Raw genomic sequence first — 15,240 nt, 5'->3', positions numbered from 1 at the left:
CTAGATTTGTCACAGAGGATAGTTGGGAAGAGAATGCTTTTCCCCTTTACGCATGGAATTTCTATCCATAGGGATTCCAAGGTGTGTTTTGTTTCCTGTATAAAATTTAGCCTATTTGACTCAAGGCCCTCCTTAACATATAACATATATGCCTCCACCAAATCAATCCACCCTATCACTGTGATATAATTTTTACATCAGTATGACAGTGTCCCATTGGTTATCTTCCTTTCACCAGGTTTCAGAGATGCCTATTATATCTATGTTTTCATTTAGTGCAATATATTCTAATTCTTCCATCTTTTACTTAGGGTTCTGGCATTTGCATACAGACATTTCAAACTATATTTGCCATTCCTATTTATAATTTGCCCAGCAGTTGGCATTAATAATTTGCAATCTTTAAAATCAGTCTGCTTTGTGTTTAAGGAAATCTGGTCTACTGTGGCCTCTACTGTAACCTCTTTATCCGAATGCCCTGTTTTCCCTATTATGGTGATATCTTTTAAAGATACCTTGTTCCGAATCATGCTTTTTTGACCTTAGTTTCTAGTTTAAAATCTGCTCTGTGTCCTTTTTAAATGTTGATGCCAGCAGCCTGGTTCCACCTTGGTTAAGGTGGAGCCCAACTTTACAGAATAGACTCCCCCTTCCTCAGAATGTTGCCCAGTTCCTAACAAATCGAAAACCCTCTTCCCTGCACCATCACCTCATCCACACATTGAGACTCTGGTGCTCATCCTGTCTCTTGGGTCCGGTGCCCTGGAGGCTCTGAATTTTAGCTTCCTACCTAAGAGCCTAAATTGAGCCTAAAGTGATGTAAGTCTGCTATCTATAGGTTCTGTTTGCTACATAGTTTCTGAGTAGCATATTTGCATGGTTTTGTGCTACTTTACAGTTTCTGATAATGGAGGAATTTTATGTTGCTGTTACTCAAGTGATGTCTGAATTAGAATTTAAATTGTTTTATATGACAACCTCTCGAATGAAAAATAATTTCTTGATATTGACAATAGGTTTAGAATGAATTTGCCTTCATTGCGACCCTATATCGATAAACAGTATGCAATACATTGGTCCAAAATTTCTCACCGATAAAATAAATGAAGAGTAAAACATCTTTAAGAAAAAAATAATATGTAATACCTTTAATTTTAACTGTTTATTAAAGTAAATTCTAATTGAGTATTAGCCCAGCACAGAAAGATATTTTGAGATGAACTGATAGTATGTAAGGATCTTAAGGTGGCCAAACAAGTTGAAAAGGCAATGGTGAAAGCTAAAATGATGCTTGGGTGCATAGGGAAAGGGATGGCCAGTAGGAAAAAAGAGGTATTGATACCTCTATATAAGACACTGGTGAGACTTCATTGTGAATATTGTATACAATTTTAGAGACCACACCTTCAAAAAGATATAAAAAAGATGGAGTTGGTCCAGAGGAAGGCTACTAAAATGGTTGGTGTTCTTTGTCATAAGACGTACGGGGACAGACTTAAAGACCTCAATATGTGTACTTTGGAGGAAAGGTGGAAGATGTGAGATATGATAGAGACATTTAAATATCTATGTGGCATAAATACGCATGACGTGAATCTCTTTTAATTGAAAGGGTGGTAGATTCAAGGAATAGGCTCCCGGTAGAGGTAGTGGAAACAAAGACATGGCCTCTGCCGCTCTTTGAGCAGAAGTCATTAGTTCTGAGGCCCTAGTCTGGGGGGGGGGAGAGGTGAGGCTGCAGCTGAATTCGTGGGACTGTTTGAAAAGCTTAAGAAGCAGACAGCCATAGTTGCTGACAAGAAGTCTTCTGGGGTGGTAACATTGGAGGGCATATGGGGTGATAGGTTCAGATTTTTTCAGACCAAAAATTAGGCGAATCACTGTGTTTTGAATAATTCTTAATCTCTTGATGTTTTTTTTTTTATATATATAGGATCCCAAGTAAATAACATTACAATAATCCTGGGTACTTAATACAAGAGATTGAACTATAACCTGAATGCTGAAAAGTCGAGGTTTCTACTGTGGCCCGGAGCGCTAAAAGCTCCAATGCTCATAAAATTTCTTTTGAACATTGGAGCAGCGGAGCATTTAGTGCTCCAGGCTGCGGTAGAAATCTCTACCATGGCTTAGTAAAAGGAACCCTTAGTGTTGAAGTTGTATTTTCAGAATTCCCAGGCTTTATTTTATGGGGGGAAAAAAATGTGGATTTATCTAGATGTGATGAGACAAACTCAAGAATCTAGAAAAACCTTTTCTGGCTTTGAGACAAGAAGTTCTGTCCTCAGGGGCTACATTTTTGCTGGTTTACCCATGTAAATGTCATATTAAATATTTGAGTACAACTTATGTATATTATCAGCCAGAGCAAATAAGAGCCTTTATTGATCTAAAGAAGTTGCCCACCTAAGTCTCTTAGCTTGTTTTGGATTGCTATTATAAAGACTGGGGATGTATTCACATTAGAGCTTTTTCTTCATCTAATTTCTATTTTCTTTCTATAATCATCTCCTTATCATTATATTCACACCCTCTCTAAATATTGTGGTCTAAGGAAGAAGTATATTGTATTTCTTGTATAACTTTTTTTGTTTTGCTCTTTTGATTACTTATTCTGTATTGCTATGAACAAGTAGATACTTGTGTGATTATTTTGAAATTAATAATAAAAGATCAAACACTTAGCACATCTTAGACAACTGGCAACTAAATTCAATGATTAAACCCAAAATCAGCTTCTGCAATTTTTTTTTTTAATGAACTACTGCTAAATGATATCATTTTTGTCTTGTCTGCTGATCAGACTCCTACCACAACAAACCAAAAAAACACTGTGGAAACACGATGATCCTGATATGGACTTTAATGAAAGAGTCAGAGTTCCAAATATATACTGAAAAACCAATTTCCAAACAAACAAAATAATCCACATAGAAAATGGAAATCCACATTCAAATCAAAAGGACCTAGTCTGCTAATGGAGCAGGACCCAACATGGTCCTACCACCTGCAACATCCTTCCATCATGTGCCCAGTTGCTTAAGCATCTTACTGTTACTACAATAGATTCATCCATTGTTGCTGGCATCAAGGAGCATTTCCACCATTTAACGGACACTTACTTTTCGGTTCATCCGCTACACTGTGTTGGTTTTCTTCTATACCCTTGTCTCATAGAGAATCCAATTATCTTCCCAGATGATATAAAAACACAGGCAACTGAATCTTTGGGAAAGTTGTATCAAAACCAGATCAAAATGAAAGGCTCTATTTATGATTTACATATAAGAGTTGTACAGAACATTGTCCTTTTTTATACTTTAATTAAAAAAAATTAACTATAAAATTATAAGTATGTGAGGATTGTGCAGATGAGGACAGAGTCTTCAGGGAAAGGGTAGGGACAAGGTCAGAGCCCACAGGGATGAGGCGGGGATGGTGACGGGGCAGGGATAAGGACAGAGTTTTTCCCTGTGCCATTCTTTAGAGTTCCTTCTCTGTAAAGTCCTTTATTCATTATTACAGTAAAACCTATTGCACAATAAAAATTATCTACTTTTTGGAATGACCAATAGAGAAGAATGTATTTAGAACTTTACACTGAAGGATACTATCTTTTGCTGGAAAAATCTCATATTGAAGGTTTGTTTACATTGTTGTGGTAAATGCTGACGGAAGGAATTTCCTATTCTTGGTTTGGACACCCCACCGGATAGAAATTTAAAAATTCACACATGCTCTACTTGTTATGCCCTTTCTATGCATTCTCCTCTTCTGTCTCTTCCCACCCATCCAGCATCCAAAATGAACATTCCTTATATATGAAAGTGACTCAGCTCTAGCAGAAGAAGTAAAATTTCCAAAGATTTCTGACTGAGAATAAGGGCTCTGCGCAGGCAAAAACTTTTCAGTTCATTAATGTAATTTGGAATTTTTTTTTTTTCTTATTTTCAGGATATTTTTTGGCTAGTTTCACACATTCAGTCTAATAAAAATTTCTAAGCACGCTGGAACAGAGATGGGCAGCCATAATCCTCAAAGACAACAGCCCAGTCAGGTTTTCAAGATTTCCACAATGAATTTACATGAGATTGATATGCATGTACTGCCTCTATTCTGGGCAAATCGATCTTATACATATTCATTGTGGAAATCTTGAAAGTCCAACTGGGTTGTGGCTCTCGAGGACCATGGTTGTCCACCCCTGCATTAGAATTTTTTTTTTTTTTTAGTTCAAAGAGTTTTATTGATTTTATAAAAAATGAATACAAAGCCAACAATATGCGTGCTCCAACAAGGAGCACATTATAACAATGTCATTAACAAATGTTAAGTGCATCCATGGTGGGATAATAGTCATGAAATGAATGAATGCATCAGAAATAGAATAGAAGATGAAAAGACATTAGTTCAGGAAAAGGAAATAAGACATATTAGGTGCTAAGTTCTAACAATGTACCAGAGTAATCAGTTTAAATGATCCAAGTATAAAATAAAGAAATTGATAGATACAATAATAAATTAAACAAGGTAAAACCGGAGAGGTGCCTGAAATTAAATGACTAAGGGTGAGGCAAAATAGGTTAATATGCATTTAATTGATTTTGCTGACAAGATTTTTTTATGCCAAATAACAAACAAGGGGCCCTTTACTAAGGTGCATGAAGCCCTAATAGGCTCAGTGCTCTGAAAAATGCTTACCACAGGATGCTGTAGAGCTTTGTATGGAATTGTCCCTTTTCAGTGCGCTAACTGCACGGTATTTATATTTTTCTATTTATATTTTGAATGGGGCGTGGCATGAGTGAGAAATAGGCATGGAAGTGCTATTCAGCTAGCACACTGACGTTAGTGTGTGCTAACTGAATAATGCTGATTTATCATGGGCGCCCTTAGCGCCTCCTAAATAGGAGTCAGTAAGGGTTCCTGTGTTAATTTTTTTCAGTGGCCATGTACTAACGCTAATATTCGTGCAGGACCAGAAATTCAACAATTGAAAAAAATGACTATTTTACAGCTGTGAAAACAGTGGGAACGGACAATGAGCAATCCACAAGAGCCAGCAGCATGAGTCAAAGCCTTGTTTATTTTACTCCAGGACGTACAGTAACATGGACCCGACACAGTACTGTGTTTCGGCGAACATAAGCGCCTGCATCAGAAGTCACTGTAAATTGGAATTCACAAAGCAAAATGGCTTCTTTCTTGATGCATAAATCCAATCCAACAGAGTACAAGGTTCGTCGAAACACAGTACTGTGTCGGGTCCATGTTACTGTATGTCCTGGATCAAAATAAACAAGGCTTTGACTCATGCCGCTGGCTCTTGTGGATTGCTCATTGTCCGTTCCCACTCCTTTCTCTGTTGTTCGGTGTTTGTGGGATCTTGTCCTGTTGGACTCTTCTTGTGGTATTTTACAGCTGTGCCAGTAATGGACTTATCACACAGGAAAGTCCCAGGAAAGCACTAAACTTGTTTACTAGTGAATGATATTGAGTGCGTAATCACCAATCGACAGGTATTGCAGCAGTCCTATGATGGGACCTATATGGATTTCAAGTCAACTTTTCCTTCTTCTCTACCCAGTCTTGAAAAACAGCACTGCACAGAAACTATATTTAAAATATCAGACAGCTTTATATATTGTTTATTGAGGCCACACTGGAGCTGATGGCTCTCTTTAGATCATGTTATATTGGATGCATGCTGGTGGCTTCTACGTTAGTTGATGCAGAGAATGTTTTAGAACTGTCGGCATCACTTGTTTTCAGTGCACTGGTAATTCCACGAGGGCCAGCGCATCCGAAATCCTTCAGGATTTTCACCAAGTTTTTCCTGAACTTCACACCAATAAAGAAATACAGAACAGGGTTGAGGCAGCCATGCAAATAAGCAATAGTTTCAGTTATAGTTAATGCACGGATGAAGTCTAGATGCATATTGGCAGCTGGGTCTATGGTACTAATAAGGGTCACAGTGTTGTAAGGGAGCTGAGTAGCAATGAACACTGCTACCACCATGAATATTATCTTCAATGATTTGTATTTCCGAAGTCCCTTGGCATGAATTATGGTGTTGATAATGATTACATAACAAACGATCATAGCTAGGAGAGGTAAGATGAAGCCAAATGTCATTTGAAGTCCATTTACCATCAACTGAAGATGAGGCGGATTGTATTGCGGATAGCACTTCACCTTGTTGTCGATTGTAAATTGCTTGTTGAAAATAAATTGTGGTGTGGCAATTATGACAGAAACCACCCACACTGCAGTGCAGATTCCGAGGCCCAAAGCCAGTTGTTTCCCTTGAAATCTGTGCATTCTGGTGGCTTGTGCAATGGCAATATATCTGTCAACAGTAATGCAAGTGAGAGTCAACATGGACGTGTAGAGGTTCACAGCATACAGGCCCCGCAGGATTTTGCACATGAAAAGGCCAAAGATCCATTGGTTTGCAGCATCATAGGCTAGGAATGGAAGAGTACACAGGAAGAGGATATCGGCTGTGGCCAGATTCACCAGAAAGACATCAGTCAGTTTCTTCAGCTTCTCATAGAAAATATATATAGCAAGGACCAGAGAGTTCCCTACCAGTCCAAAGACGAAAGTGAAGGAATACATGCATGGCAGAAAGGTGTTATGCATGTTGGATTCTGAGATGCTGTTTTGCTTGTTGGATTCTGTGGTGCTGTTTGCATAAGGACCATAATGGCTGTCATAATGCTCAAAATCACTCTCTTCATAATATTGTGGTTCCATGTTTGTTGTTTTATACCTGCAAATGTTTGAAAGAGAAAAATTGGTGTTAAATAGGCCTGATAGTCTCAAATCAAATTCACTCAACAAATAGCAAGCTTCGCTTCTGATCTCCTGGTTGTGAACTTTTGAGGTTTTGGAATAATGCAAAGAGAACTAGGACATCATGATACTAACATTTTAGAAATCACAATGTTTGATTATTAAACTCAATAATAATTTTTCCTAGTTTTACTTGTTATGGTTCCCTGTAGCCTAATGGTTAGTACACTGTCCTTCGAACCAAGGTCAGTTCCCACTGCAGCTCCTTGTGACTCTAGGCAAGTCAGTTAACTCTCTATTGCCCCAGGTACAAAATATCATGTATATAATGTGGAAATTGCTTTGATTGTAACCGCAAAAGGGCAGTACCATATATACTCGAATATATGCCGATCTGAATATAAGTCAAGACTTCCATTTTTCCCCCCAAAAAAGGAGGAAAAATGGTTGACTCGCATATAAGTCAGGCGGCTTAATATTCACGTGCCCTGCCCTACCAGGATCTGCACCCAGTGCTCCCTCCCCTATCAGGCTCTGCACCCAGCCCACTTCCCTCCCTCCTCTGTCAAGCTCTGCACCCAGCCCCCTCCCTTTCAGGCACTGCACACAGCCCCCTTCCCTCCCTCCCTCACAGGCTCACCATCCTTCCCCGTCCATCATACCTCCTCTGCCACTGGAATCCCTGGTGCTCCAGAGGTATAGTGGGCAGGAGCGAGCTTTCCACACTCATGCCCCGCTGCTAACTTGGTCAGTTGCTGCCGCGAGTTCTGGCTTCAGGCGCTGAGCAGAGCAGGTGTGCACTTTGGCGTTGCTGCTTGGTGCTAAGCTGCTTCCTGAATGGCTCCTGCAAATTCTCACGAGAACTTGCAGGAGCCATTCAGGAAGCTGCTCAGCGCTGAGCAGCAGCGCCAAGGCGCGCTCCTGCTCAGTACCGGTCAGTGTCTGAAGCTGGAACTTGCAGTATTAACCAACCGGGTTAGTAGTGGGGCATGAGCATGGAAAGCTTGTTCCTGCCCGCTACACCTCTGGACCACCAGGGATTCCAGCGGCAGAGGAGGTACAATGGACAGGGCAGGGAGGAGGGGACAGGGTGCAAGCCTGCAATAAGTCTGGGAGGGGGCAGGTGGGTGCTGAGCGCTGGACGCTAGCCTGAATATAAACCGGGACCCCCATTTTTGGGCCTAAAAATCCCGGTTTATATTCGAGCATATACGGTATATCAAATCCTATCCCCTATTTTTTTTTAATACATAGAAATATGTTGACAGATAAAAGCCAAATGGCCCATCTAGTCTTCCCATCCACAGTAACCATTATCTCTCTCTCTCTCCGAGAAATCCGCCGTGCCTATCCCAGACCCTTTTGAATTCAGACACTGTTCCACGCATCTACCACCCTTTCTGTAAAAAAGTATTTCCTCAGATTACTCCGGAGCCTATCGCCTCTTAACTTCATCCTATGCCCTCTCATTGCAGTTTCCTTTCAAATGAAAGAGACTTGACTCATGCGCATTTACATTATGTAGGTATTTAAACATCTCTATCATATCTCCCCTCTCCCGCCTTTCCTCCAAAGTATACAGATTGAGATCTTTAAGTCTGTCCCCATACGCCTTATCACGAATTAAACTCTGCATACATTCGGACATTATGCTCAGCTATGTACGAGTCCTATTTATTCTTTGGATATCAAAGGGCATTAAAATGCAGGGCTCTGAGAGCAAATTGCGTAACAGAATATGGGAGCCAGAATCGCGCTAAGCACCATCCTGATCAGCACAAATTTTATAGGTGCAATATACAGTATAGATTTGGGGGTACGTTTATAGAATGATGTGTAGCACCTAATCATCATTTACCCACATGAGTGTTACTTCATGGGCATAATGCTAATAATGTAGCTGATGTTATCTTACTATGCAAATTTATTTATTTTAGTTAGTTTTATAGCCCGTCCTCCCCAGGAGCCCAGAACATTCGCAATCCCTTGGAGACATAGGATTAAGGGTACATTCACAATATACTGGAGAAATGGATTAAAGGTTGCAGAGGTATATTCACAACTAGATTGGAGATGTTATACTAATGGGAGTTAGAACAGTACAAGATTAGAACACTTGTATACATAAATAATGTTTATATTTAGGTGCTAAGATTATAGAATTCGGGAGCTAGTATATTTCCATTTCACCAGCTTTCCATCATCTTAATCCACTCAGATTCTGCCATTTAGGGGGGGGGGAGAGCGGCCTAGTGATTAGAGCTGCTGCCACAGCGTCCTGAGGTTGCAAGTTCAATCCCAACTTGGTCCTTGTGTCTCTGCCCCAGGTACCACAGTTAGATTTTGAACCTGCTGGGCTTAATAAGGAAAAATGGCCAAGAGTACCTAACTACTATTCAATGTATTATAAACCACTTTGGATGAATCTCTTCATGAAAAAGGTGGTTAGTAAATTCAATAAACTTAAAGACTGTTCTCATGAGTTGATCCAAAGGATGGTATAAATGCATGCCTGATAGGGTCTTGCTTATCCTTTCTCTGCAATATACTCTAAATCAGGGGTGTCTAACCTTTTGGCTTCCCTGGGCTGCATTGTCCGGAAAAAATTTTTTCTGGGGCCGCACAAACACTAACACTAGCTGATGAGAAAAAAAAAGGCTGAGAAGGTCCCAAATTTGCAATCACTAAAAATAGAAGATGTACGTATCTAATAATAAACCTTCATTAAAGGGATATTGTGGAGAAGAACCCCAAAAAACAGTAATGCTTACCCTGACTGAGTGATCCTCCATGTGCCCCGCTGACAGTGGGAGCAGCCACAGGCTTCCGCATCCCCACTCTAATGAGCAGGGATGCGCGCTCCTGGTTTTCCCATTCACTTCTATTACAGCTATGGTGAGCCTCATCAGAGCAGGGTTGCTGCATCAGCTATCAGCAGTGCACGTGGAACATCGTTCAGTCAGGGTAAATATTACTGTTTTTTTGGGCCTCCCACTTTAAGCTTAGGCTCCCTCAAAATGAACATCTCCCCTGCTGTAACTAATAGGGATCCCCAAGCCTCTCCAACTGACAGCCACCTCCTCCCCCTCCAACTTCCCAAGTTCTGCTGCTGGCAGCAATATTGCAGAGCTGCTACCTTCCCTCCTCCCTGCCCCCCCCCCTTTGGCTTTCATGCATGCATGAAAGCAGTGGCAGCTTGAGGATATTGCCATTGGCTGCAAAGCTTGGAGGTTTTGAGTTGCCAGATTGGAGGAAGATGTCTTCAGTTGGCAAGGCTTGGGAATCCCCAATAGCTCAAGTATTTGTAAATTGCACTCAGGCAAGGAGAAACTTTGGTGCCCATCCACTAATTTTGGGTTCCAATCCCTCTCCTAAATCAGCTGTATATGACTATGCCACTGAATACAAAAATAATTGTGATACACATATCCCAAAGCTAACATATTCCAGTTAATAAATTCAAAATAAAACAATTTTTTCTACCTTGTTGTCTGGATATTTTGTTTTTCCATCATCTTGATCCCAGTTTCTCTTTCTGCTTTTTGTCTATCTTCAACTAATTCTATTTCCAGTGTCTGCTGTTCATTTTTTTTCTCCTCTCTTGTTCCATTTCCTCCTTATGCTTGTCTCCAACATATTGATTTTTCCCTTTCAGCTTTCTTAACTTTTTCTTTTCTTTTTTGCCTCTGTTCACTCAAATCGTGCCTTCTTTCTCACCCTTCTTCTTTTTAAATGTTCAGCTACCTCTCAATTCTCCATCTTCTCTCAGTCCCTAGCTCTCCCATTTCCCATCTCACTCCTTTCCCAGCCTCCTATTTCCTGCTATCTCCTCCCCATTACCACATTTCTACCACTGTACTCACTGCTCTCTCACTCATCTTGTCATCTCCTTTTTGACCTCATTCACATGGCTTACCACTTTCAGAATCCCCCTCTCTCTCTCCACTGGTTAGGCTATAACTCCCTGTACCTTTCTTTCCATCCCCTTTCATATCCCAGCTCTCTTCCTTCCTGCCCTCCCATGGGTCCATCTCTCCTCCTCTATCTCTCCTCCTCTATCCCCATGGTATAACATTTTGCTCCCTCTCTTTTCTGTTTTTCTTCTTCCCTCCCCCCTTCATACTGAACAATGAAATGGAGGGAAAAAAAGGAGAGATGCTGCATCTCTCTGCCTTCCATCCACAGGCCTAAAATTTCTCCCTACCTCCTTTCCATCCCCAGGTCTAACTTCTCTCCCTTTCTCTTCCCAACTGCTCCCCACCCCATCTCTCCCCCTGCCTGCCTGCCTCCCCCAGGTCTCCCATTTCTCCCTTTATCTTCCCAACAGTTCTCCCTTCAAGTATCTCTTTCCCTCTTCCTCCACACCACCCCAGATTCAACTTCTCTCCCTTCAGACCATTGCCCATTTCTCTCTCTGTCCTCTGTTTCTGGCCCCATAAGCTCTCCCCCCATGCCCAATCTAGCACTTCTTTTAATACCCTCCCCCTCTGTACTTAAAAAAACAAACAAACAGTCCAGGAGGTTTCCTTTGCCCAGCATGTTCTCCCCCTCCTCTCCGCGCCCATGCATTTCTATCTCACTCCTCTCCCACCACCATATCCAATAATTCTCTCTCTCCCTCCTCTCTCTGCCCAAAGTTCTCCTCTTTCTTCATCTCTCCATATGCACCATCTCTTTTCCTCTCTCAGACACCCAATTCCCTCCCCCTCACTCCCTCCATTCTTCAATCCTATGGCTCATGTGCCCTCCTTCCTTCCTCATTTGTCCAAAGTTTGTGTTCCCTCCCTCTCGAGTCCCAACACGACCTTCTTCCTCCCTTCTGGCCGGCTACCATGCTGCAATTGTTTTTCTGGTGAAAGCTGTGGGCGGTGGTGGCTGGCTCCTCACGCAATCAGTGGTTGTGCTGGAAGTATTCCCTTCCTTCTGTGCCTCCCGGTGGGTATTTATTTTCTGGCTGACTCCCTTGCTGCAGTCGTCTGCGGGCGTTGTCGGCTCCTCACGTGTGATTCACAGCTGATTCAGAAGCCTTCTCTCTGACGTCGTGACGTCAGAGAGAACGCTTCTGACACAGCCACAGATCATGCACGAGGAGCCGTCACTGCCTGCGGAGAACTGCAGCAAGGGAGCCAGCCAGAAAACTACCCGCCAGAGGGAGGCACAGAAGGGAGGGAGGGAGAAGCTGGGTCGCACGGAAACCCAGAACTTTGATAAATCCTGTCTTGTAGGTGCCAAAATATTTCATCATTTTAAGTTCAAAGGTTTTACATTCCTGGATGGTTTTGAAATTTCCTCTTAGTATTCTCACCGTTAAGTCATTAGTGCAGTGATCTAGTTTGGCAAAATGCTATCCTACAGAAGTATCAACCTAGTTAGCACTATAGTTTCTGATGTGGTTTCTGTGTAGATTCAGTCTGATCTTAAGCATTTGACCTGTCTATTCAATATACCATCCTTTTTCACATTTTTTTGCATTGAACAATATATGCTACATTTGAAGATGAGGATATGTAGACTCCCTCCAGTCACTCACATGGGAAAAACATACAGCAAAATATATTTACCCTTTCTTCTATACAAACTTAGACCAGGGATATATATATATATATATATTTTTTTTTTTTTTTTTTTTCTTCAGGTGATTTGAGGGTTGTGCATATCTCTTTGTATTTTTCTAATCAGGGTAGGTTGTGAAGTTTTATACTTTCTGAATTATCTTGCTATCCTTGAATGTAATCTTTGAGTAAATAATTTCCAGTTCTGTATTCTTACTAGATTGAGCATACAGGTTAGAATCTGATTCTGAATCCCCCGGCCACCTCATTCTTGATATAATAGATATTAGTTCATATTCCTATTCACTTTTGCCCCGCGTCTTTGTCATCAAGACCTCCTCATTCACTGCCTACCTATCATAGACTGCATATACTGGAGTCAATGTGAATAGCCTCCCTATATGTAATATGGCATACAGAGATCCCAGGCTTTAAGTATCAGATTCCAAGATCTTTTTGCCCTTTTGTTGGGAATTGAAGTACCTAAGTACAATGTTGTTTGTCCTCCCTCTCACCTAAGTTTAAAAAGTGTGGAGGCTTATCTACCAGCTGGTGGTCAAAGTCAGCATCAGAGGTCTAGTGCTCAAGAGGCAATGGACGTCTCAGCATTACTCGAGATGTCAGATAAAGAAATTGCGACCCCAGCAACACTAATAATTTCAGTAGCTCTCCATGGATTTTGAGTCTATTCTTTAAGAATAAACAGAAAGAATTTCTTGGACATAAAATACAGATGTTTTCCAATTTATCATGTGAGACGCAGAAGCGTAGGCGTGAATTTCTATTACTTAAGTCAGGAGTGTTAGCTTTAGGGGCTACTTTTTACTTGTGTCATCCATGCAAGTGTATTGTCCATCACCAAATGAATAAGTATGTTTTCTATGAATCTTTTCAATTAACTACTTTCTTGTCTATATCCCGGTTGGATAAAGGAAAATCTTAAGCTCATTAGAAAGTTATACATTTTGCTCTCAGCTTAAGATAGTGATTCTTTAAGTTTACTTTTATTTTCTTGCTAAATGTGTAAGTTTTGCATCTAATTTGAGGACTTGAGTAAAGTTAAGCCATTGTAACTTTTATGTCCTTTTATATATATTTTTGGGTTTGTTGTAGATTGTATTTGGCTTAACTTCTTTTCTGTACAAGTTCAATGCTTGATATTATGTTGAAATTTATAAATAAATAATAATTTTAAAAAAAGTGTGAAGATAAAGTGATTAGAATTTTGGGCTGAGCCCTGGAGAATCTAGGGTTCAAAACCTGCTTCTCCTGTTCATGTTCTTTGTAACATTAAGTAAGTCATATCTTCCTCTGTTACAGAGGTTCCCACACCTGTCCTGGGAGATCCACAAGCCAGCCCAGTTAGCAGAATATTTGCAATTAACCTCGGCCTATTGCCTCAGCTGTCAGCTTTGATTTGTAAATAGAGAATGACACAGGGACAAATTTGTCCCTGTCCCCGAAGGAATTCAATTTCCCCGTCCCGTCCTCATGAGTTTTGTCACTGTCCCTGCCCCATTCCTGTAAGCTCTGCCTTAACTCCACAAGCCTTGAACACTTATGATTTAAAGTGTTTGAGGCTTGTGCAGATGAAGACAGAGCTTGCCGGAATGGGGCAGGGACAGAAAAAGAACAAGTGGGGACAGGATGGGATGGGAAAATGAGTTTCCGCGGGGAATTTGTCCCCGTGTCATTCTCTATTTGTAAGTCCTGTGGGGCACAGATCTGCCAACTGTATTTTACCTTGAGTGAGGATTTGGAAAGGCAGTTGATTAGATCCAACTTATGTCACAGCAATCGAAGTCTTTTAAGTTTTTCTGGGGCTCAGTGTGGTGTTGCTTCAGGAAATAGCAGCAGCAATGAAATGTTAGTATCTTAAAAGTGTGTACTTAATTAGAGCACTTTTGCCAGCTTCTACATTTTTTTATATTGCTTTCTGAAGTTGCAGAACAAGAGATACTACTTTCAGCAACAAGGCTTACTCATCTCAACCTCTGTTGAGTCAGTGATGTAAACGTAAGCTGACCTTTGTAGTTTGTCATATCAAAACTAAGTCCTGCATCTCCTGTAATCCAGAAATCCTCCCAACGGGCATCTAAAGTTTTGAGTCTTTTTTCAAAGATAAATATTGCACATGGTATATAACCCTTTCAGTTTAATCAAGAAAACGTTTGCTTGGCATTGTAAAATGTTGGCTTACAGTTCAGAGGATTTTTTTTTCTTTAAACTAGTCATTAGATTCTCGATTTCTACTTAGAACCAACAGACTGTACCAACATAATCAAAAGTCTCCCTTTCTCTATTTTTATTTATTTATTAAATTTAAATATTTCTTTTCCGCCTACAACCTAGGCAGATTACAATAAAACAATAATAATAATTTATTTTTTTGTACCAAAAAAAGGTTCAAAGCGGTTCACAACAAGATGAAAATACATACAATCAATAAAAATTGAAATGACATAATAAAAACAATGCAGACTATTCCACATAATCTTCACACAAAACAAGCTGCAACAAGTAACCCTACTGCATCATTCCCTCTTCTAAAATTTCAAATATAAAACCTCACAAAGAAATTTCAGTCAAAAAAGGAATATTCACAACATTGCACTGTTTAGATTCAAGCTATTCACTTAATAATAAAATGTAAGTAGTGTGGCACACGAACAAAAACAGAGTGAGCTAAAATAGATTTCCTGTTCTCAGAGATATGACATTCTTGTTCAGTAATCTGAGGAAGGAAAGACTGAGGAACTCACCGAGAAGCTGCTCTGTGGTCTCCTGGAGTACTCATGCCCAAGCCAGACAGACATGTATATGAGCCTTTATATGTAAATGATTTGTTTCCGGCTTGGTGAAGATACTAGCATCATCAGTGCTTAGA

General features: G+C 40.5%; 2 protein-coding genes across 6 annotated transcripts in view; one reads left to right on the top strand and one right to left on the bottom strand.

Annotated features, from left to right (window-relative positions):
- Positions 1–15,240, top strand: part of FYCO1 (FYVE and coiled-coil domain autophagy adaptor 1) — a 248,169-nt gene that overhangs the window by 218,379 nt on the left and 14,550 nt on the right. The gene's annotated exons all lie outside the window — the stretch shown is intronic.
- Positions 5,335–15,145, bottom strand: CXCR6 (C-X-C motif chemokine receptor 6). Its single transcript, XM_033930422.1, has 2 exons — positions 15,116–15,145; positions 5,335–6,778 (listed from the first exon to the last, which is right to left on the bottom strand). Exon 2 carries the CDS (start codon positions 6,760–6,762, stop codon positions 5,692–5,694), a length of 1,071 nt encoding a protein of 356 aa, XP_033786313.1. The 5' UTR covers positions 6,763–6,778; positions 15,116–15,145; the 3' UTR covers positions 5,335–5,691.

Source organism: Geotrypetes seraphini, chromosome 2, assembly GCF_902459505.1.
Source record: "Geotrypetes seraphini chromosome 2, aGeoSer1.1, whole genome shotgun sequence".
NCBI lineage: Eukaryota > Metazoa > Chordata > Amphibia > Gymnophiona > Dermophiidae > Geotrypetes > Geotrypetes seraphini.
This window is presented reverse-complemented; position numbering and strand designations above follow the sequence as displayed.